This window comes from Labeo rohita, chromosome 7, assembly GCF_022985175.1.
Source record: "Labeo rohita strain BAU-BD-2019 chromosome 7, IGBB_LRoh.1.0, whole genome shotgun sequence".
NCBI classification, from domain to species: Eukaryota; Metazoa; Chordata; class Actinopteri; order Cypriniformes; family Cyprinidae; genus Labeo; species Labeo rohita.
The window spans coordinates 45,180,253-45,201,588 of record NC_066875.1 but is presented as its reverse complement, the minus strand read 5'-3'; the positions used below and the strand labels follow the sequence as shown (position 1 = coordinate 45,201,588).

The following is a 21,336-nucleotide window of genomic DNA, read 5'->3' as shown; positions in this document are numbered from 1 at the left end:
ATTTTTTAAATGACTATTATTATCAATATTTAAAACAGTTGAGTACATTGTTTCAGGATTATTTGATGAATAGTAAGATCCAAAGATCAGCATTTATCTGAAATAAAAAGCTTTGGTAAAATTATACACTACACTATTCAAAAACTTGGGCGGGGAAAGAAATTAATTAAAATTAATTAAAAGAAATTAATACTTTTATTTAGCAAGGATGCCTTAAATTGATCAAAAATGATAAAGATGTATAATGTTATATTAACAAAATATTTGTATTTCAGGTAAATGCTGTTCTTCAGATTTTTCTATTCATCAAAAAACCCTAAAACATTCTACTCAGCTGTTTTCAACATAATAAATGTTTTTTGAGCAGCAAATCAGAATATTAGAATGATTTCCGAAGGATCATGCGACTGGAGTAATGATGCTAAACATTTAGATTTGATCACAGGAATAAATTACATTTCGAGATATATTCAAATAAAAGCAGTTATTTTAAATAGTAAAAATATTTCAAAATGTTACTGTTTATGCTGTACTTTGAAACAAATAAATGCAGACTTGGTGAGCAGAAGAGACTTCTTTAAAATATATTAAAAATCATACTGTTCAAAAATTTTTGACTGGTAATGCAATTTTTTTTGGTTTGTTTTTGTGCAGCAAATCAGCATATTACAGTGATTTCTAAAGGAGTCATGTGACACTAAAGACTGAAATAATGATGCTGAAAATTAAGCTTTGCATCACTTGAATAAATTACATTTTAAAGTGTATTCACATATCAATTTTAAATTGTAATAATATTTCAAAATATTACTGCTTTTACTGTATTTTTGATCAAATAAGTGAAGCCTTGGTGAGCATAAAAGGCTTCTTTTAAAAACCTAAAAAATTCCAGTAAAATTTCACAATGTTTGATACCACAATAAAGGAACAGTTTTAAAAAAAAAACAGTTTTGTAATCGTTTCCTGACAACTAGTTGTTAATTACATGATTTAACCACGTATCAGAGTTGCGACACAAGAATTCACAGTAAACGAAGTACATTTTGACTCACAGTGTTGCCAGCTCTAGCTGTAAAATAACAACAAGGGCCTAATAAATCCAAACTTGGAAATATGCCACATACTGAAATATCATGACCTGCGTGTGACTATTTTATGAACCCCATAAACTGGATTGCTTTATTAGCCGAGCCCAAACAATAAGCGATGAAAATAAGTGGACCTGGCAACCATTCAAGTGTGCACTCTGCAAAGCAGGCTTCCAAACAAAAACACAACAGCCCTGTTGATTGAAACTGTCGAACATAAGTCTTTGGTTGCTGTGAACTCATCAGTATATATTACTTCAAATTAATAATACCATACAAATTATGTAAACAGTCATGTTTACCAGATATCTAGCAGCATCTCTCATCTGCAGTTGCCTGGTGTGTGAATAAGACATAATGAGCATTAATTGTCATTCAGAGAGAACGGTCTGAGCCGTCAGATGCACATCAGGATACCTGATCTCCTTCAACATGACCTGGACTAGTAGATGCAGAACGCTGAGGTGTTGATATGGGCAGTTAAGTTAACAAGCTCTAAAATAAGTTCAGCCCCATAAACATGAGCTCAGTGTTCCTCCTCCAGGATCCAGGATCGGTTTTATGGCACAGTTTGACTCATATCTTCTGCGCTTGATTCGAAGAAGAGTTTACTAAAGTAACTAATACTTAAAAAGCACTGCAGGTTTCTGCAGGTCTTAAAAAGGTCTTTAAACGTCTTAATTTAACTTATAAAGGTCATGTAATTTTGCTTCTCAAGTAAATGATCTTTAGAGATTTACATTTGAAAACAAGACAATTTTTCAAACTTTAAAGCATTGCTAAGACCATATTGATGTATTTTGTTCACTTTCTTTACTTGTTCTTAAAAAGGTCTTAAATTTGTCTTAAAAAATGCAGAAACCCTGTACTACAGCAGCACTTTGCCTCTGTTAACGGCTGTCATTCACTGGTGTTGATGCATCAGACACGGTCATTTGTATTCATGTCAGATGCTCCTTTTCTGATCACCTGGCTTCCCTCGTATTTTCAGGATATTTGTTACTTTCATTTATCAAACAGAGTCTTTATAGACATAAGAAGCTGAAGCTCATCTGAGCTTTTGCTGTGGATTTTCAGGTGTGAGGAGCACTGTCTGAGCTGTCAGGGGCCTGGAACGAGCTGCACGCAGTGTAAGGACGGATACAGCCTCGTCAGCCGGACCTGCATCGTAAACGCCACCTGTAACAACGGTAAGTGCCTTCAATCAGCCACCACTGTTAGAGCTTGTTGTGTTAAGTACAGATATTAGATACTGACCCCGTCAGCAGATCACAAGAGCTGCTGGAATGATTCACATCTCATTTAATCTCTCACCCGTAGCAGTGACGTCTTAATTACTCAAATGAATCTTTTTAATGATCTAATTCATCTTTCTCTCTCTTATGATCAAGAAGTGAATAATTACACTTATTTGCACTAATTTGTGAATGATTTTGAATAATGCACACACATTTACACTACCAGTCAAAAGATTTTTTAGGTTTTTTAAAGAAGTCTCTCCTGTCGATGCTGATAGCCTTGTGGGCAGTGCGTCAACATACAGCGCCATTGCGCTACAGGTGTCCCGAGTTTGAATCCCGGCTCAAGGACCTTTCCCGATCCCGATCCCGCCCCCTTCTCTCTCCCACTTCGCTTACTGTCAGCTAATGATCTGTTCTATCACAATAAAGGCAAAAAGGCCAAAAAAAGGTCTCTTCTGCTCACCAAGCCTGCATTTATTTGATCCAAAATACAGAAAAGCAGTAATATTGTGAAATATTTTTTCTATTTTAAAAAACTGTTTTCTATTTGAACATATTTTAAAATGTAATTTATTCCTGGGATCAAAACTGAATTTTCAGCATCACATAATCCTTCAGAAATCATTCTAATATGCTGATTTGCTGTTCAAAAAACATTATTATTATTAATATTTAAAACAGTTGAGTACATTTTTTCAGGATTTTTTGATGAATAGAAAGATCCAAAGGGGAAAGAAATGATAGACATTAATACTTTTATTTAGCACGGATGCTTTAAATTGATCAAAAGTGATGATAAAGACATTTATAATGTTACAAAGTCTTTCATTTCTATTTTAGATAAATGCTGTTCTTCTGAACTTTCTATTCATCAAAGAAACCTGAAAAAACTCTACTCAGCTGTTTTCGACATCATAATAATAATAATGTTTTTTTGAGCAGCAAATCAGAATATCAGAATGATTTCTGAAGGATCATGTGACTGGAGTAATGATGCCAAAAATTCAGCTTTGAAATCATAGGAATAAATTATATTTTAAAGTATATATAATAGAAAATTATAATTTAAGTAATAAAAATATTTCAAAACTTTACTGTTTTTGCTGTACTTTGGATCAAATGAATGCAGTGAGCAGAAGAGGCTTCTTTAAAAAACAATACAACTCTTACTGTTCAAAAAAATTTTGACTGGTAGTTCATTTATGTTATTATATTTTTTGTTTTATTGTATTTGTATTTTTAACATATTTCTGTTAAATATATCATTTTTTTTTCTAATCAGTGAAAATTAATTAAGGAAATCCAAATACCACTGCGATTCAGTCCCAGATAAGACAATGCATGGATGAATTATATAATGATCTATTTAAATGTTTAACTACACTCGTTCTTATGATTAAGCAGTCAATAATTACCCTGATTTGAAAAGCAATAAGTACACATACAGTGATGACTCATGAATTTATGACTGATTCATGAGTCATTGTGCCTGATTCATTGAGTTGATTCCTGTATGATTGTGAATCAGGCTACACTGATCACGCTGTATGTTTACTGCACTGTGACAATGCAATAGAAAACATTTTTATTATTTTGCAACTCCCAAACTTGTGAGTGCAAACTTCACACAAACAGAGTAGATTCAGTGATGGATGTGCTAAGCACTGTGAACAGAATCAAATGTTATGAGAATGATTGGATTCCCACAGCTGTTGATTCGGGAGGTGAGACAGCGGCGCATGTGGTTTATTGTGTTGTATCAGTCTCTTCCGATTGATTTAGAGTGATTGAGTGGGTTCTGTGGGAAGTGTGTGTGATGTTGAAAACATTAGTGTGAAAGAGCGTGTGTGTGCATAAGACGTTTTCCTTCATTCTTCTGTATTGTTGCATTGGAGAACAAATGCAGTGCTCTTCAGCTGCTTTCTCTGTCATCATTTCCCCCTCATATTCCAAACATGAGTGATTTTCTTTATTCTATGGAGGGGGGAAGGAGATGTTACTTACATTTTGCCGTGTTCACTCAAACTGTTTAACTTCAAAAGAAGTGCTTTTTTATCCTTTTAGGAGCTTGACATTTAAAATCCACCTTCGTTGCATGGAAAAGTGTCACTGAGACAGTGTCAAACATCTCATTTCGCATTTAACAGAAGACATTTAATCTTAATAATTGAATTAATTAAAATGAATTTGCATAATCTATTTAATATATTTTATCTTTCTCTGTCATGTGCCCAACCAGTCAGTAATTACACTGATTTGCATATCGCATTAAATAAATATTAGGGCTGTCAGTTTAACGTTAACTTAATTAATTAGTTATGAAGAAATAACACAATTAAAATATTTTAACGTAGTTAATGCACTGGCCCCGTCCCCAGACCTGTACACCATGTTATATTTCATGACAAATATAATGCAGGGAAACAACACCATAAATGCAGTTATGCCCTGAAATTCAAGATATTGGTGAAAAAAAAATGAACAAACAAAAAACCCTATATGTGTTTTCTCTCATATTTATATACATCACATATCACACTGGCAACAAGAGCAATATGACGCTGAGTGCTGATTTTGACTCAATATATCACAAGCTTAAATGTGATTTTATACAACAGTTCAGTAAATAAGAAGCTGATACTGTGTTATATTTTAAACACAATATTATGTGTTTTTGCCCAATTTTGCAGAGAACATATTACCTTTGAAGCCATAGCAGAATTGTTTCACGTCTCCACGCAACACATCGGTGTTTACTTTCTGAATGAATCCGTGTTTTGATCGAATCGTGTGAATCAATGATTCAAAGGCCCATTTATAAAGAGAGCCATTTACTTCATTCCTGAATGAATCAGCCATTTGAACAAATCAAATCTAATGAGTGAGTGAAGACATTTACTGCCACCTGCTGGCAGATTTAGTTTCTTATTTAAAGTACCATTTCATTAAAACAAACAAACAAACAAACAAAAAATAATAAAATTATTAAAGGGATAGTTCACCCAAAAAAATGTAATTCTGTCATCATTTACTCACCCTCATGTCATTTCAAACCTTTCTTTTGTGGAGCATAAAAGAAAGTATTTTAACAAAGCTGTTAACAATGATTTTCATTATATAACCAAAAAATACTCAGATGTTTCTCGATTTATCTTCTTTTATGTTCCACAGTTTACGTTAGGCTGTTGCAGCCTAAATGTTTATGTGTAATAAATTTTATCAAATAAAATATATCTTTTAAAACCTTCAATTTGTAATGTCTATTTGATACTTTCTCTGATACCTTTAAATAATAGTATTTTCACAGTCAAATGTATTTTGCGATTAATTAGATTAATTAATCGACACATCATATATTAAATTTTAATCAACTGACAGCCCTAATAAATAAACAGTGATTCATGAGTTCAAGACTGATTCATTGAATAGAACCAGTTTTGCTTGTAACTGAGGCTAATAATTAACTATTTAAAAAGAATTGTTTAAAAAAATATAAAAAATAAATATTAATCGTTAAAAATGTATGTATATATACACAAAAAAGGGTTGCAAAAGAGTGTTTTTGCAGTGATGCCATTAAAAAAAACATTTTTGGCTCCCCAAGGAACCTTTCAGTTCCCTCAAGGAACAGTTCTTAAAGGAGAAGTCCACTTCCAGAACAACAGTTTCCAAATAATTTAATCGCCCACTTGTCATCCATGTCTTTCTGTCTTCAGTCGTGAAGAAATTATGGTTTTTGAGGAAAGCATTTCAGGATTTTTCTCCATATAATGGACTGCTTTGGTGCCCCAATTCCAAAATGTAGTTTAAATGCAGCTTCAAAAGGCTCTAAACAGTCCCAGCTGAGGAAGAAGGGTCTTATCTAGTGAAACGATCGGTCAGTTTCTTCAGAAAATGACTTTTTTTTATACTTTTTAAGCACAAAAGCTTGTGTAGAACAGGCTCTGGGATGCACGTTCATGACACTACGTACTATTGAATCAAGTCGAAAGGTGATGCGGACATAGGCGGAACTACAGACCCAGTGTTTACAGTGCGAACGTGCAAAGACTAAGAAAGTGGAAGTAAGTTGTAAACGCTGTTTACAAACAAAAAGGCACAACAATGTCCTCTTCTCAAGTTGTAGGAGAAAATAAGATGGAGTTTTTCGCCATATTCAGTACACAGACGATAAACTTGCACGTGATTCATAGTAGTGATGGGAAGTTCAGATCATTTTACCGACTCTGACCTTTAAATCTCGTTCAGCAAAATGAACGAATGTTTTTTCGAGCCATTTCTTCATTTTAGCAAAATAAAATTAAAATGTTACGTGTTACTTCCCTAACACATCTACTGCTTACACAAATGTTGATCACACTACAAACAAGACAAAACTATAATGCTGTAAGAAACAGAAAAGTCTTTAGTCTATGATTAGCTCAGGGCACCAATGAAGTCCATTATATGGAGAAAAATCCTGAAATGTTTTCCTCAAAAGCCATAATTTCTTCACGACTGAAGACAGAAAGACATGAACATCTTGGATGACAAGGGGGTGAAGTACATTATTTGCAAATTGTTGTTCTGGAAGTGGACTTCTCCTTTAACCATTTTGAAGAAGATTTTAAAAATCTAAAGAACTTTTTTTTTGACTATAAAGAACCTTTTCTGCATTTGAAAGGTTCTATGGATGTTCAAGATTCTTTATGGAACCATCAATGCCAATAAAGAACCTTTATTTTTAAGAGTGTAAATAATTTACTTCCCTTATATCCTGAACCCTGATTTCTTTATTCTGTGCGGGGGAAAACGATTCACTGAGACATTTTGTTGAACTTCTGATTTTGTGTTTGACGAAAGAAGAAAAATGATGCATAAGAGTAAGTGAATGGTGACAGGAGATTAACTTTTGCATAAACTATCCCTTTACGTATAATAGGTAAGTTTTATTTTGTTGCAAGGAAGTTTGGAAAAACAAACATTTTTGCTTGTTTCTAAAGCCAGAAACTTATATATATTCATTGCCTTCCAATCTGAAATTATTTATTTATTTAGAGCTTTTTGTTATTATTATCACATTGGAGTAATTTAGATGGGTCATGTCAAAGTGACCTAACCCAGGTTTTTACAAGGCTTTCAGACTTAACATCTTCTCAAACACAGTTTGTTGTTCTACAGCTATAAACGCTGACGTTAGAGAGAAGAAAGGGAAACACGATGAGTATAAAGATTTCCAAAGAGAGTGACGTACAGAGAGAAGATGAAAGGGAAGAGGGTCGTGCGTGAGTGAGAGGGTGGAAAAAACAGGGATTGTCGTAAACGCCGGTTGTGTGAGTGAGAAGCAAAGCTTTGGCAGGACAAAAACAATGCTTTCACAAGGATCCGCTGTCCCTTATTGCTCTGGAACCTTGTGTCTGTCCAAACTCGCATAACATGACCATCAGATCACCCAGGGAGGAGAAAGAGGGACAGAAGATGATCCGCTGCTGTTAGTAGCACTTCTTATTCAAGTGTAGGGCATTTGGGTTTCATCCTACACTCTTAAAAATTCTTACGTTTCTTTATTGGTATTGATGGTTCCATAAAGAACATTTCAATGCAAAAAAAGGTTTTTTAGAATTCTAAAATTTTTCTTAGAATGGTTCCTTTAAGAACTATTCACTGGAAGGTTCTTTGGGGAACCAAAGTGTATTTGATAAAAATAATAGACACACTGAGGAAAATGTAAGAAACTCTGAGAAAAGACATGCCAGCTCACTGGGATCATTCGGATCTGTGATGTGCTTGATAAACAGACATGATTGAGACTTTCTTTTTGTCTTTCTTAGCAGATGAAGTCTTCTGCGAGATGGTCAAATCGAACCGATTATGTGAGAAGAAGCTCTTCCGTCAATTCTGCTGCCGGACGTGTTTGATGACGGCTGGATGACAGCAAGAGAAGACGCGAATAGACTGACCTCCTCTGTCTTTGGTTGTATTATCTAATGTACATTTTAAACTAGTTATACTGTGATTATTAAAGGAATAGTTCACACAAAAATGAAAATAGGCTGACAAAGTACTCACCCTCAGGCCATCCAAGATGAGTTTGTTCCTTCATCTGAAAAGATTGGAAGAAATTTAGCAATACATCACTTGCTCACCAGTGGATCCTCTGCAGTGAATGGGTACCATCAGAATGAGATTGCAAACAGCTGATAAAAACATCACAATAATCCACAAGTAATCCACCCCACTTCAGTTCATCAATTAACATCTTGTGAAGTGAAAAGCTGTGTGTTTGTAAGAAACAAATCCATCATTAGAATGTTTTTCAGCTAAAATCTCCTCTATCCATACTATCTTGTCTGAATCAGGGGAGAAATATGCACACATTTACAAGCACTGTTTACAAACAAAAACAGTCTAAAACAGTTCTAAACAAATATGTGGGTGGATATTGATTTGAGAGGACAACAATGAATTGACTTTTTCCACTGGAGGAAGCGTTATTATAAACTATGGATTCAGATTTGAGCTAGAAAATAGGATGGTTTGAAGTTAAAGTGTCTTGATGCATTTGTTTCTTAAAAACATGCAGCTTTTCACTTCTCAAGTCATTAATTGATGGAGTGGAGTGGTGTGGATTATTACTTGTGGATTATTGTGATGTTTTTATCAGCAGTTTGGACTCTCATTCTGACGGCACCCATTCACTGCAGAGGATCCATTGGTGAGCAAGAGATGGAATCCTACATTTCTCCAAATCTGTTCTTGGTCTGAGGGTAAATATTCATTTTAGGGTCAAGTATTCCTTTAATGACAGAAATAATACTCCTCATTTCAAGAAACCCTCTTAGGGTGCTATTTGATTTAAACAAGATATATTTTTAAGATTGTCTGTTTTTTAAACATGCAGTACATGTATAAATCGCTTCTTTTTTATTCAAAGACATCACTCTGAATTATAATATAACTGTATATGAGAGAAGCTGTTCTCATAACTGATCATGTGATTTCCAGTGAGACATTGGTGAATGTCAGATAGCGTTTGGAGTGGAACTGCAATGTTAAGAGAGACATTAAGCTTTTAAATCTCAAGAATGATCAAGAATAACAACGCTGTACATTTCAAACTATGTATCTAATAATATTTTAAATATTTGAAGGTGGAAGAAGTCCATCAAAGCTCTGAAATATAAACCTTTCCTTGATGAAAATGTGTGGCGGAGTCTCTCTTTTCCCACAGTGAGGATGCTTGTGTCGGTGGTCTGCGTTTATGCGCTAATGATCATTTGTTTGTTTAGGTTTTTCAGGGTTTTCCATGTTCTGATATCAGAGCTTGTAAATATTTAGATTGGGCTCTACTATTTGCAGTGCATCTTGGTGAGCTGTCAGAGTCTGACCCGCAGTGACCCGGTGATGCTTTGACTGCAACGTCCTGAAGGGCAATTGATGAACACACACACACACACACACACTGATCATTGTAATGAAGGTTCACAGCTGCTCTTAATACAGATGAACTCCTAACACATGTTCCTCATTGTGATGTTACTAAACTCCTCAAGCTTCAGTGAATCTCTTTAATGGTTCTAGAGTCACTTTGTGCGAAAACACCACAGGACTGATGATAACCAGTATTGTGCATAACTGCGTGCATTACATGATGCTTTATTAATGAGCTCTGAACTATGATGATACTGCGCTGTTTGGTCATTATTGTTCATTATCATTGCAAACTCTTAGTTAATAGTGAATATGTGTTACCTAATCTAAAGGGTTACCCATTGTAGTAGTATTTAAAGATTAAATTTGTGTATTTGATTGTTCTGACAATGTTTATAAATTCTTAGTTATGTTAAATGCAGAATTATGAACTTTGTCTTAGATGTTTCTTCTCAAATTTCTCAGGAGATATAAATAATGGACACGAGTCAATTGTTGACATACAGTAAGAGTATAGAGCTATAAAAAATGTTTTTGTGTTAAATCACTCCAATCATAGCTTAATATGCATATATTATGTGTGTTTGTGTGTGTGTATATATATATATATATATATATATATATATATACAGTTGAAGTCAAAAGTTTACATACAACTTGCAGAATCTGTAAAATGTTAAGTTTTTTACCAAAATAAGAGGGGTAGCATGTAAAATGCATGCGATTTTTTTTTATTTAGTACTGAACTGAATAAGATATTTTACATAAAAGATGTTTACATATAGTCCACAAGAGAAAATAATGATTGAAATTATAAAAATGACCCTGTTCAAAAGTTTACATACACTTGAGTCTTAATACTGTGTTATTACCTGAATGATCCACAGCTGTGATTTTTTGTTTAGTGATAGCTGTTCATGACTCCCTTGTATTTTCCTGAACAGTTAAAATGCCCTCTGTTCTTCAGAAAAATCCTTCAGGTCCCACAAATTCAGTGGCTTTTCAGTTTTTTTGTGTGTGTGTATTTGAACCCTTTCCAACATTGACTGTATGATTTTGAGATCCATCTTTTCACACTGAGGAAAACTGAGAGACTCATATGCAACTATTACAGAAGGTTCAAACACTCACTGATGTTATAGAAGTAAAAATGATGCATTAGGAGCATTTCATACAATTTGAAGATCAGGGTAAATTTAACTTATTTTGTCTTCTGAGAAACATGTAAGTATCTTCTGAAGCTTCTGATGGCAGTACTAAATGAAAAAATACGATATTTAGGCAAAATAATACACGTCTTCATTCTGTTCAAAAGTTTACACCCCCGGCTCTTAATGCATCATGTTTTCTTTCTGAAGCATCAGTGAATGTTTGAACCTTCTGTAATAGTTGCATACAAGTCTCTCAGTTGTCCACAGTGTGAAAAGATGGATCTCAAAATCATACAGTCATTGTTGGAAAGATTTCAAATACACAAAAATCCTGAAAAAACAAAGAATTTGTGGGACCTGAAGGATTTTTCTGAAGAACAGCGGGCAGTTTAACTGTTCAGGACAAACAAGGGACTCATGAACAACTACCACTAAACAAACAAACACAGCTGTGGATCATTCAGATAACAACACAGTATTAAGATTCAAGTGTATGTAAACTTTTGAACAGGGTTATTTTTATAAATTCAACTATTATTTTCTCTTGTGGACTATATGTAAGCATATTTTATGTGAAATATCTTCAGGTCAGTGCTAAATAAACAACACATTTTGTATAATCTTTTATTTTGATAAAATATTTAACATTTTGCAGATTCTGCAAGGTGTATAAACTTTTGACTTCAGCTGTATATAGGGAGTGAGAAAGAGAGAGAGATGGAATTTTTTGTAGGTTCTCATAATATTACAGTCAAGTCTGATGCTTCAGCGTTCAGTGTGTTTTTGATTTATTGAATGTCGCTTGAGTCTCTCAGACTGTAACAGAGGGTTTAGATTGAGAGACACGAGGGTTATTTGATGTTATTTAATGATAAACAGATGGTTCATGCACTTATTTTTTATGCGTGACTATCAGCTTTATCTCAGATCTCTTGAAATTCCCCAGAAGAAATAAAATGAGTCCACTGCTGTCATGCAGTAAGAGCGTAGAGCAGCTGTAATGAATGTGGATGGCAGCTCCGATCATTCAATCATGGAAGAATTTGGTAAGAAAATTTGTAGTTGTTTTTGTGAATTTAGACTTGGTGTTTCAGTTCATTTGTGCACCGTTTGAGACATGGTTGCGATCTCTGAATCTCTAAAGGAGACACATGAGATTACTGTGGACTGTTTCACTAAGAAACATCATTTTAAATGTGATCTAAACATTAAAGAGATAGTTCACCTTAAAATGCAAATTCTGTCCTTAACCTTATGTCATTACAAACTTGTGAAACACAAAGGAGAACATCTGTATTGAGATATTAACCCTATAAAGCCTACTGTTTTAAATTTAATATGCAAATTTCTATGGCCTCTAAATGATCAACATGATCAAAACTTTGCTGAAAAACCTGTTGTGCACAATCTACTATATTCCTTCTGTCGTCTGATTGATGGTTCATATTTTTTAGCAAGTAAAAGTATACATTTTAAAGAGGTCATGTATGTACACATCTACCCTAATATGATAAAAAATCCATGTATCAGATGTAAAAATAATATCCCCTTTTTCAAACTGAGCCATTCTCAGATGCCTGTCAGTGTGGCGTCACACCCATAGAGGCCATTCCCACTATAGTTGATTGACATGAGCATCTTACCTCAGACCTGCCTAAATCAGCTGTCTCAGTCCGACCTCCATTATGTCGATGCTGGAGCAGGGATGTACGTTAGACAAGAATATGTCCAATTGAGCGATTGAGGTGTTGTGTTGCTGGATGTAATAATGAACATAGTGATTGATCATTTATTCTTGACATCTGAGCCGCTGAAGATGCAGTGGATTATGTTTGTTTGTGAATGGAATGTGCCTCCCGATCTACATAAATGCATCTATGTTTGCGCAAATCATTCATGATCCAGCTTCACTTACAGCAGAAGTGAGTATAAGAGGTTTTTTATGAATCTTTGCGATCGCCTTTCCTAATGATGTGCTAGTTAGCAAGTAAAGAAGCTGAATGCGGCTAAATACGGCCAAAGTAAACAGGCTCGTCACTCCACAGAGAGGAGAGAGGGGCGGGGCGAGCAGAGCTCATCTGCATTTAAAGGAACAATCCATCAGAATCCATTGATTTTTGCAGAGCTGATTTTGGCAAGGTAAATAGGGTGTTGTTTTACACTACCATTGAGAATTTTTAACCAAAGTATATTATAGACTCTTAAAGAATCATATCAACTTGTGGAAAAATGGGCATCCAATGACCCCTTTAAGTATAATTGTACAAATGCACACCTTCAGCTCATGTAGGATTTTCTCTGATTTATAAAGTAAATATAAAAACAACTTTTATATTGTTAGCAATATTTCAAGATGAACACTTACTGGACTCAAGCAACTTTATTTAATTATCCACATGTACAACCGAGGTCAAAAGTTTACATACGCCTTGCAAAATCTGTAAAATGTTAATTATTTTAGCAAAATAAGAGGGATCATACAAAATGCATGCTATTGTTTATTTAGTACTGACCTGAATAAGATATTTCACATAAAAGATGTTTACATATAGTCCACAAGAGAAAATAAAAGTTGAATTCATAAAAATGACACTGTCCAAAAGTTTACATACGCTTGATTTTTAATAGTGTTGTTACCTGAATGATCCACAACTGTGTTTTTTTGTTTAGTCATTGTTGTTCGTGAGTCCCTTGTTTGTCCTAAACAGTTGCCCGCTGTTCTTCAGAAAAATCCTTCAGGTCTCACAGATTCTTTGGTTTTTCAGCATTTTTGTGATGACTGTATGATTTTGAGATCCACCTTTTGACACTTTACGACAACTGAGGGACTCATATGCAAGTATTACAGAAAGTTTAAATGCTCACTGATGCTCCAGAAGGAAAAACAATGCATTATAAATTCAACTATTATTTTCTCTTGTGGATGTAAACGTTGTTTATGTGAAATATATGATTCAGGTCAGTCCTAAATAAAAATAACATGCATTTTGTATGATCCCTCTCATTTTGGTAAACTAATTAACATTTCGCAGATTCTGCAAAGTGTATATAAACTTTTGACCTCAACTGATTGCTCATGTTGAAACAAAAAGTAGGTTAAATATACTATATATTACATTACAAACTCCATTATGAGTGTTTCATTAGCCTTTTTTTTTTTTTTTTTATCTGTGACAGTTGTGTCAACTAAAGTTTTTGTTAAATTAGGCCTAGCCAATGAAGGCCACATTAAAACTGCCTTGGAAACTTTTTACTACATCTTTATCAGCTGTTTGATACTTCATTTGATAATAAATCGACTTTCATACTAAAAACATCTGCTGAACTTCTTTAACCTGTCGTTTCTTCAAATCTCCAAAAAGAAAACATCTGTTCTGAGTATCAGATGCAACACTGTAGATTATTTAGAAATAAAACATGTTGACATGTCTGTTTCTGCAGAGGAATGAAGGATGTTCATCACACCATCTGTGGTTTTCTTTTACGCACTGACAGTTTATATTATACAACTTCACATTTGAATGAGGAACAGAAGAAACTGGCTTAGATTAGCAGGACTGTGCTGCGCTCTGGTGGATTAATGAGGGATTCTTTGAGTTGTTTATTCTTGTATTAGACCTACTGTTGTGTTCATTTAGTATGGAAGCCCAGAATAAAATAAAATAAAAAAGGTAATTTTACCTTTTACCTCACAACTCTGGCTTTTTTACTCAAAATGAGTAAAATGAGTCTGGAAATTCTCTCTATTTTTCCACAGAATGTTGCTTTTAGTCATCTCCCAGTTCTGTTTTTCCCCCCACCACGGTATAAAATATAAAGACGCAACTGGGTCTTTTTTTCTCGTAATTGCAAATTAATATCACACAATTCTGAAAATAAATTAATTACTCAAAAAAGGGCAGAATTGTGCAATACAAATGCAGCGATGCGAGAAAAATTACATGTATTTATTTACTTATTTACTTATTTTATTTTTAACCAGTGGCATAAACAAGCTTCAACACATTTCCAAGTGTTAAGTATATTTTTCAAATTGTGTTACAAATTTAACTAATTAAATGAATAATACCTGTAAATAACTATTGCAATCTTAAGAGAAAGTTCAAGATAAAATGTCAAGATGTTGTGAAAAACTAAAAACAAAACAAAAAAATATTATGAACTGAACATTTCTTACATTTAGAAGTTGTATTAATTTTATTTATGCAACAAATAACATCTGCTATGATAGATATGTTGAGTATTGTGATATTCTGGACTTTCATGGATAGTTTGTATTTTAATTTTAGTCTGTTTAAACCTTTGGATTAGCAACCAAAGGTGGTAAACATCATAAACCATGTGATACAATAATTATATTTTAGTAATTATATATCATATACTTTTTTATATTAATATTAATATACAATACATTACAATAAATAATTAAATTTAAGGAATTATATTAAGAAAATAATCAAATTAATTAAGAAATATAAACATGCCATTTGAACTTAGTATATGCAATTGTTGTTTTTTATCCTAATGACCTACAATTACTCTTCATTTATAAATACATATCTGCTGAAAGTTTAGTTTTATCTTACACTTCACACCTTGTTTTATACTTTTCCCAGGGTGTAATATATCACACGCTATAGCGCATTTCTCCTCCAGTCCGCCTGATGGCGCTGTAGTTTTTCTGCAAACGTGGCGTTTGTTTCGAGCAGAACAAAACAGACGTTTCCGTTTGGCGGCAGCGTGTGTGCGAATGTTAGCCGTTCATAATAAACTTTTGATCAAACACATTTCCCGTTGATCAAACTAATTTTTCATAGGTCGTTCCTCTCAGCCGCTGAAATGGTGAAGCTGACGGCAGAGTTAATCGAGCAGGCGGCGCAGTACACGAACCCTGTGCGGGACAGAGAGCTCGACCTGCGCGGTGAGTCAAGCAGCATCTTCAAAACTCATTTCAGCGAATTTATGTGTGTTGCTGTAGGAATAACTTCAGCTGGTGTGTTTGTAGGTTATAAGATCCCTGTGCTGGAGAATCTGGGCGCCACACTCGATCAGTTTGATACTATTGATTTGTCCGACAACGAGGTCAGAAAACTGGATGGGTTCCCGCTGCTAAAGAGACTCAAAACACTCCTGCTGAACAACAACAGAATCTGGTGAGGAATCAGACAGAAATGTATTCTATGGAAACATGTTATCTTCATATGTGACCCTGGGCCGCAAAACCAATCATAAGGGTACGTTTTTGTGAATTTGAGATTTATACGTCATCTGTAAGCTGAATAAATAAGCTTTCCATTGATGTTTGTTAGGATAGGACAATATTTGAGTGAGAAAATCGCCTTTGAAGTTGTCCAAATGAAGTTCTTAGCAATGCATATTACTAAACCAAAAATTAAGTTTGGATATATTCATGTGAGGGAATGCACAAAATATCTGAATGGAACATGATCTTTACTTAATATCCTAATGATTTCAGGCATAAAAGAAAAATCAATCATTTTGACCCATACAATTTATTGTTGGCTATTGCTACAAATATACCTGTGCTACTTAAGACTGGTTTTGTGGTCCATGGTCACATATGTCTAGTGAAAGATACCATAACATGCTGCTCAGCATTGTTTAATGTGCAGACTTTAATCTTATTGCACACCTTATGAAACTAAGTTTCAAAAACTTGAAGGCTATGGTTTGACTGTTTTTGTCTCGCTTATTGCAGCCGAATTGGAGAGAACCTGGAGCAGTCTTTACCAAACCTGAAAGAGCTCATTCTCACAAGCAACAACATTCAAGAACTGGTGAGTCTGATCGTAGATCTGTATTTATGCATGATAATCATTCAATCTTTAAGTTTGGTATCGTTGAATTGTGGACTAATGTTTGTTTCTGGTTCTCAACAGGGTGATTTGGATCCTCTTGCAACAGTGAAATCACTGACACTCCTCAGGTAGCTGCTTGAAGAAACTGCTGTTTTACACATTTTCATTTTAATATTTTAACTTCAAGTAATATGAGCTGTTTTTCTGTTTTAAAGTCTTCTCAGGAATCCAGTTACCAACAAGAAACATTACAGATTATATGTCATCAATAAAATTCCACAGATCAGAGTTCTGGACTTCCAGAAGGTTAAACTGAAGGTATGATTGAACTGTAACAGTGTGTTTTTTTTTTTTTTAACTACACTACTATTCAAAAGGTTTTTTAAAAAGAAATTAAAGGAGAACTCCACTTCCAGAACAACAATTAACAAATAATTTACTCACCCCCTTGTCATCCAAGATGTTCATGTCTTTCTGTCTTCAGTCGTAAAGAAATTATGGTTTTTGAGGAAAACATTTCAGGATTTTTCTTCATATAATGGACTTCAGTTGTGCCCCTGATTTTTAACTTCCAAAATGCAGTTTATATGCAGCTTTAAAGGGCTCTAAACAAAAATAATTTTTCAAAAATAAACATTTTTATACTTTATAATCACAAAAGTTTGCGTAGCACAGGCTCTGGGATGCGCATTCACGACACTATGTACTACTGAATCATGCCGAAAGGTCACGCAGAACTACAGACCCAGTGTTTACAAAGCAAACGCGCAAAGACTAACAAAGTGCAAATAAGTCAAACGCTGTTTACAAACAAAAAGCTACAACGATGTCGGATAATTCTGAAGTTGTAGGAGAAGATAAAATTTACCTACCTTTTTTCGCCATAGTACACTGACGATGAACTTCAACGTGATTCGTAGTAGTGATAGGAAGTTCGGATCATTTTACCGACTCGGACCTTTGAGTCTCGTTCAGCAAAATGAACAAATCTTTTTTTGAGTCATTTCGTTCATTTTAGCAAAATATAGTTAAAATGTTACGTGTTACTTCCCTAACACATCTACTGCTTACACAAACGTTGATCACACTACAAACAAGACAAAACTGTAATGCTATAAGAAACAGAAAAGATTTATTCATTGTTTACCTGGGTTTTTTGTCTGATTAGCTCACCTCACCTCTTATCTGACAAGTTTTCGGGTTTGAGTCGTTCGTTCGTTCACGTGACAGCCCCATAAGATGAACAAACGACTCGAAAAACCCGAAGTCTCGAAACAGGTGAAAAAAAATGAACTATCGTTTCGCTAGATAAGACCCTTCTTTCTTGGCTGGGATCGTTTAGAGCCTTTTGAAGCTGCATTTCAAAAATGCTTTCCTCAAAAAATATAATTTCTTTATGACTGAAGACAGAAAGACATGAACATCTTGGATGACAAGGGGGTGAGTAAATTATTTGTAAATTGTTGTTCTGGAAGTGGACTTCTCCTTTAATACTTCTTATTTCAACAAAGATGCATTAAATTGATCGAATTGACCGTTAAGACATTTATAATATTATAAAGATGCTGTTCTTTTGAACTGTTTTCAACATTGATGATAATCAGAAATGTTTCTTGAGCAGCAAATCATTCAGTCATGATACTGAAAATTCAGTGTTGCATTTTAAACAATATTCAGTTACAAAGCAGTTATTTTAAATTCTAATAATATTTTAGAATATTGCTGTTTTTACTGTATTTTTGATCAAATAAATGCAGCTTTGGTTAGTCTCTTACTTTAGAAACTTTAAAAACCTTTCGGACCCATAACATAACTTGAACAGAAGTGTACATCATGCTTTAAATAAAACAATATATTTCAGGCACTTAATTGTTTTTTTTGTGCAGTTTTGTAGTGATTATTTATTTAGAATAAATGGTAGAGGGCAGTTTTGGATCAGTAATTGTGGAGGAGATATTAATCTTGTTAAATGTTATGTGAGCTGCAAATACTCAAGTTTTACTTATGAAATGTAGTTGTGTTAACTATTGGTTTGATTATTTACTATCATTTTGTACAGAATATTTTGTCGTTTTATTTTATTGAAATTGACTATCTGATAAAATACATACTGCTTGCTTTGCAAGGATCATTTCTGTTTTTTTTCATCACTCAAAAACATTTTTTTGTGTGTGTGTGTTTATATGTCACCGTACTCACATTCTGTGCCCTGTTCTTCATACTTATCGTGCATGGTACATCTGACATTTTATTGTTATAATTCCCTTCTGGATAATTTGTTTTTATAAATGCACATGCAGGGAAATTGGCTCAGTTCAGTTGAGATCATTCATTAATGCACGTGTGAAGAACAGGGTCGTGGTCCATGTCATGGTGTGTTGTGAACGTCTGCTTTAACTTTCTGATGTATCACCGTAGGAACGGCAGGAGGCTGAAAAAATGTTCAAAGGCAAACGAGGTGCTCAGCTTGCAAAGGATATTGCCAAGCGAACCAAAACGTAAGATGAAACTCCTTGATCAAGCACAGCTCTCCCGAATTACTGGACTGTGGAAGTTATGAACCCGACATCTCAGAGAATGAAAACTGACACAGAATTGGCTGTAAAACCCAAATTTCCATGTCAAACTTCAGCAGTGTTTCTCAGGGGAGCTGGCTCAAGGCTTTTCTGTCTCGTATCAGTTTATTCTTATTGATAAGATACTCCAGATACTACACTCTGATTGTGGGAACAGCGGTTGAAAGGCTGCAGAGGCACATAAGTACAGTTACATTGTCTGACCACCAAATGTCTATTGTTGCTCTCAGGTTTACACCAGGAGCAGCACTTCAGACTGAGAAGAAAACAGGGCCGTCGGCTGCAGATGTTGAAGCCATCAAGGTACATATAAGAGTTAACATATAAATATATGTTACACACTCATCAGTCAAAAGTTTTTGAACAGTAAGATTTGTAATGTTTTTTTAAAGTAGTGTCTTCTGCTCACCAAGTCTACATTTATTTGATCCAAAGCACAGCAAAACAATTTGACATTTTTACTATTTAAAATATATTGTAATATATTTTAACATGTAATTTATTCCTGTGATTTCAAAGCTACGTTTTTAGCATACTTACTCCAGTCACATGATCCTTCAGAAATCATTCTAATATTCTGATTTGCAGCTCAAAATACATTTATGATGATGTTGAAAACAGCTGAGAATTTTTTTCAGGTTTCTTTGATGAATACCAAGTTCAGAAGAACATGATTGATCTGAAATAGAAATCTTTTGTAACATTATAAATGTCTTTATCATCATTTTTGACCAATTTAAAGCACCCTTGCTAAATAAAAGTATTAATTTCTTTTATTTTTTTTTCTCAAAAAATATACTGACTCCAAGCTTTTGACTGGTCTAGTGTATAATGTTACAATGTTACAAGCACATTAGAATGATTTCTGAAGGATCATGTGATGCTGAAGGCTGGAGTAATTTAGCTGAAAATTTAGGTTTGATCATAGGTCTAAATATATATATATATATTTTTTTTTGGAAAATGATACTTTTTTGATGAATGAAAAGTTTTTGAACATTATAAATGTCTTTACTGTCACTTTTCATTAATTTAACAAATCGTTGCTGAATAAAAGCAATTTCTCGTACCCATAAGATGTCAGTTTAATGTAATTCATAAAGATTGATGTCATGGTATAATGTGTCTCATTTATGTTGTTTTTGTGTAGAATGCTATTGCTAATGCCACATCACTGGCTGAAGTTGAGAGGTTGAAGGGACTCTTGCAGTCCGGACAGATCCCAGGACGAGAGCTGAGATCAGGTATTATTTTTAATACACACTTACATGTAAACATATTATTCAGTGATCACAAATGATGGGAAAATTCACTGGTGAAGGAGTGAGAAGCCTATGTGTAGAGTTGATGCACTTAATGATTGCACTTCTTACAAATAAAATCTTATGGTCACTTGAGTCTGAGGCTGAGTTTTTTCTGAAAAGCTGATCTGCTTTGTGTTCAGTCAAACAACATTTTAATAAGTAATGGGACATATTTGGTTTTCTGTTAAGACCTAAAAATGATCAATCTTCTCACAAGTCCTGTTTTTTTCTTTTTCAGGAGCAAGTAACATGGTAGAGGAAGAGGAGGAGATCCAGGAGGAGATGCAGGAGTCTGTTCCCATGTATGAGGACATGCAGGGAGCGGAGGGAGAAAACGGAGGCGATGATGACATGCAGGAAGACGTGCATATGAATGGATCATAGATATGATCAGTTGTTGATGTTTCTGAATCGTTAATGCTTTTTGATGCTGTTTGACAGCACTTGTTTCAAGAAGTGTTGTTTTTTTTGTAAATTAAAGTACATTAAACATTTGTTTTTTTTTAATTAACAATGTTGTGAATGTTTTTTTTTTCATTATGTATATCTGAACGTGGTCAAGAATTTTTATTTGCTGTTTTCTAATATTTTTGTGAACCAAAACTTATGACCACCGTCAAAGACTAGAAATTAAAATATATTCATTCATAATGATGATTTTCAATTTGTTTGTTTGTTCATTGTTAATCTTTTCCTACTCAAGTTGTAAATGCATGGCACATTTCTTCCCAGAATTTTTTTTTTATA

At 34.1% G+C, this 21,336-nt stretch overlaps 2 protein-coding genes across 4 annotated transcripts in view; both read left to right on the top strand.

Moving 5' to 3' along the window:
- Positions 1 to 8,494, top strand: part of pcsk6 (proprotein convertase subtilisin/kexin type 6) — a 93,063-nt gene extending 84,569 nt beyond the window's left edge. The window contains exons 20-21 of one of the 2 annotated variants that reach the window (XM_051115296.1): positions 2,166 to 2,278; positions 8,143 to 8,494. In XM_051115296.1, coding sequence (XP_050971253.1) covers positions 2,166 to 2,278; positions 8,143 to 8,240 — 211 coding nt within the window. In that variant the 3' untranslated portion in view covers positions 8,241 to 8,494. Of the gene's footprint in view, positions 1 to 2,165; positions 2,279 to 8,139 lie in introns of both variants that reach the window. The other variant, XM_051115294.1, reaches the window with a different exon arrangement.
- Positions 8,495 to 15,578: 7,084 nt separating this feature from the next.
- snrpa1 (small nuclear ribonucleoprotein polypeptide A') overlaps positions 15,579 to 21,336 on the top strand; it is a 199,101-nt gene continuing 193,343 nt past the window's right edge. Inside the window, exons 1-9 of one of the 2 annotated variants that reach the window (XR_007827995.1) lie at positions 15,579 to 15,811; positions 15,896 to 16,043; positions 16,610 to 16,688; positions 16,791 to 16,837; positions 16,925 to 17,027; positions 19,128 to 19,207; positions 19,516 to 19,588; positions 20,436 to 20,529; positions 20,828 to 21,059. Coding sequence is in view for 1 of the 2 variants with exons in the window: in XM_051113600.1 (XP_050969557.1) it covers positions 15,730 to 15,811; positions 15,896 to 16,043; positions 16,610 to 16,688; positions 16,791 to 16,837; positions 16,925 to 17,027; positions 19,128 to 19,207; positions 19,516 to 19,588; positions 20,436 to 20,529; positions 20,828 to 20,973 (852 nt within the window). In the remaining variant the exon portion in view is untranslated. Of the gene's footprint in view, positions 15,812 to 15,895; positions 16,044 to 16,609; positions 16,689 to 16,790; positions 16,838 to 16,924; positions 17,028 to 19,127; positions 19,208 to 19,515; positions 19,589 to 20,435; positions 20,530 to 20,827; positions 21,101 to 21,336 lie in introns of those variants that run through there. The other variant, XM_051113600.1, reaches the window with a different exon arrangement.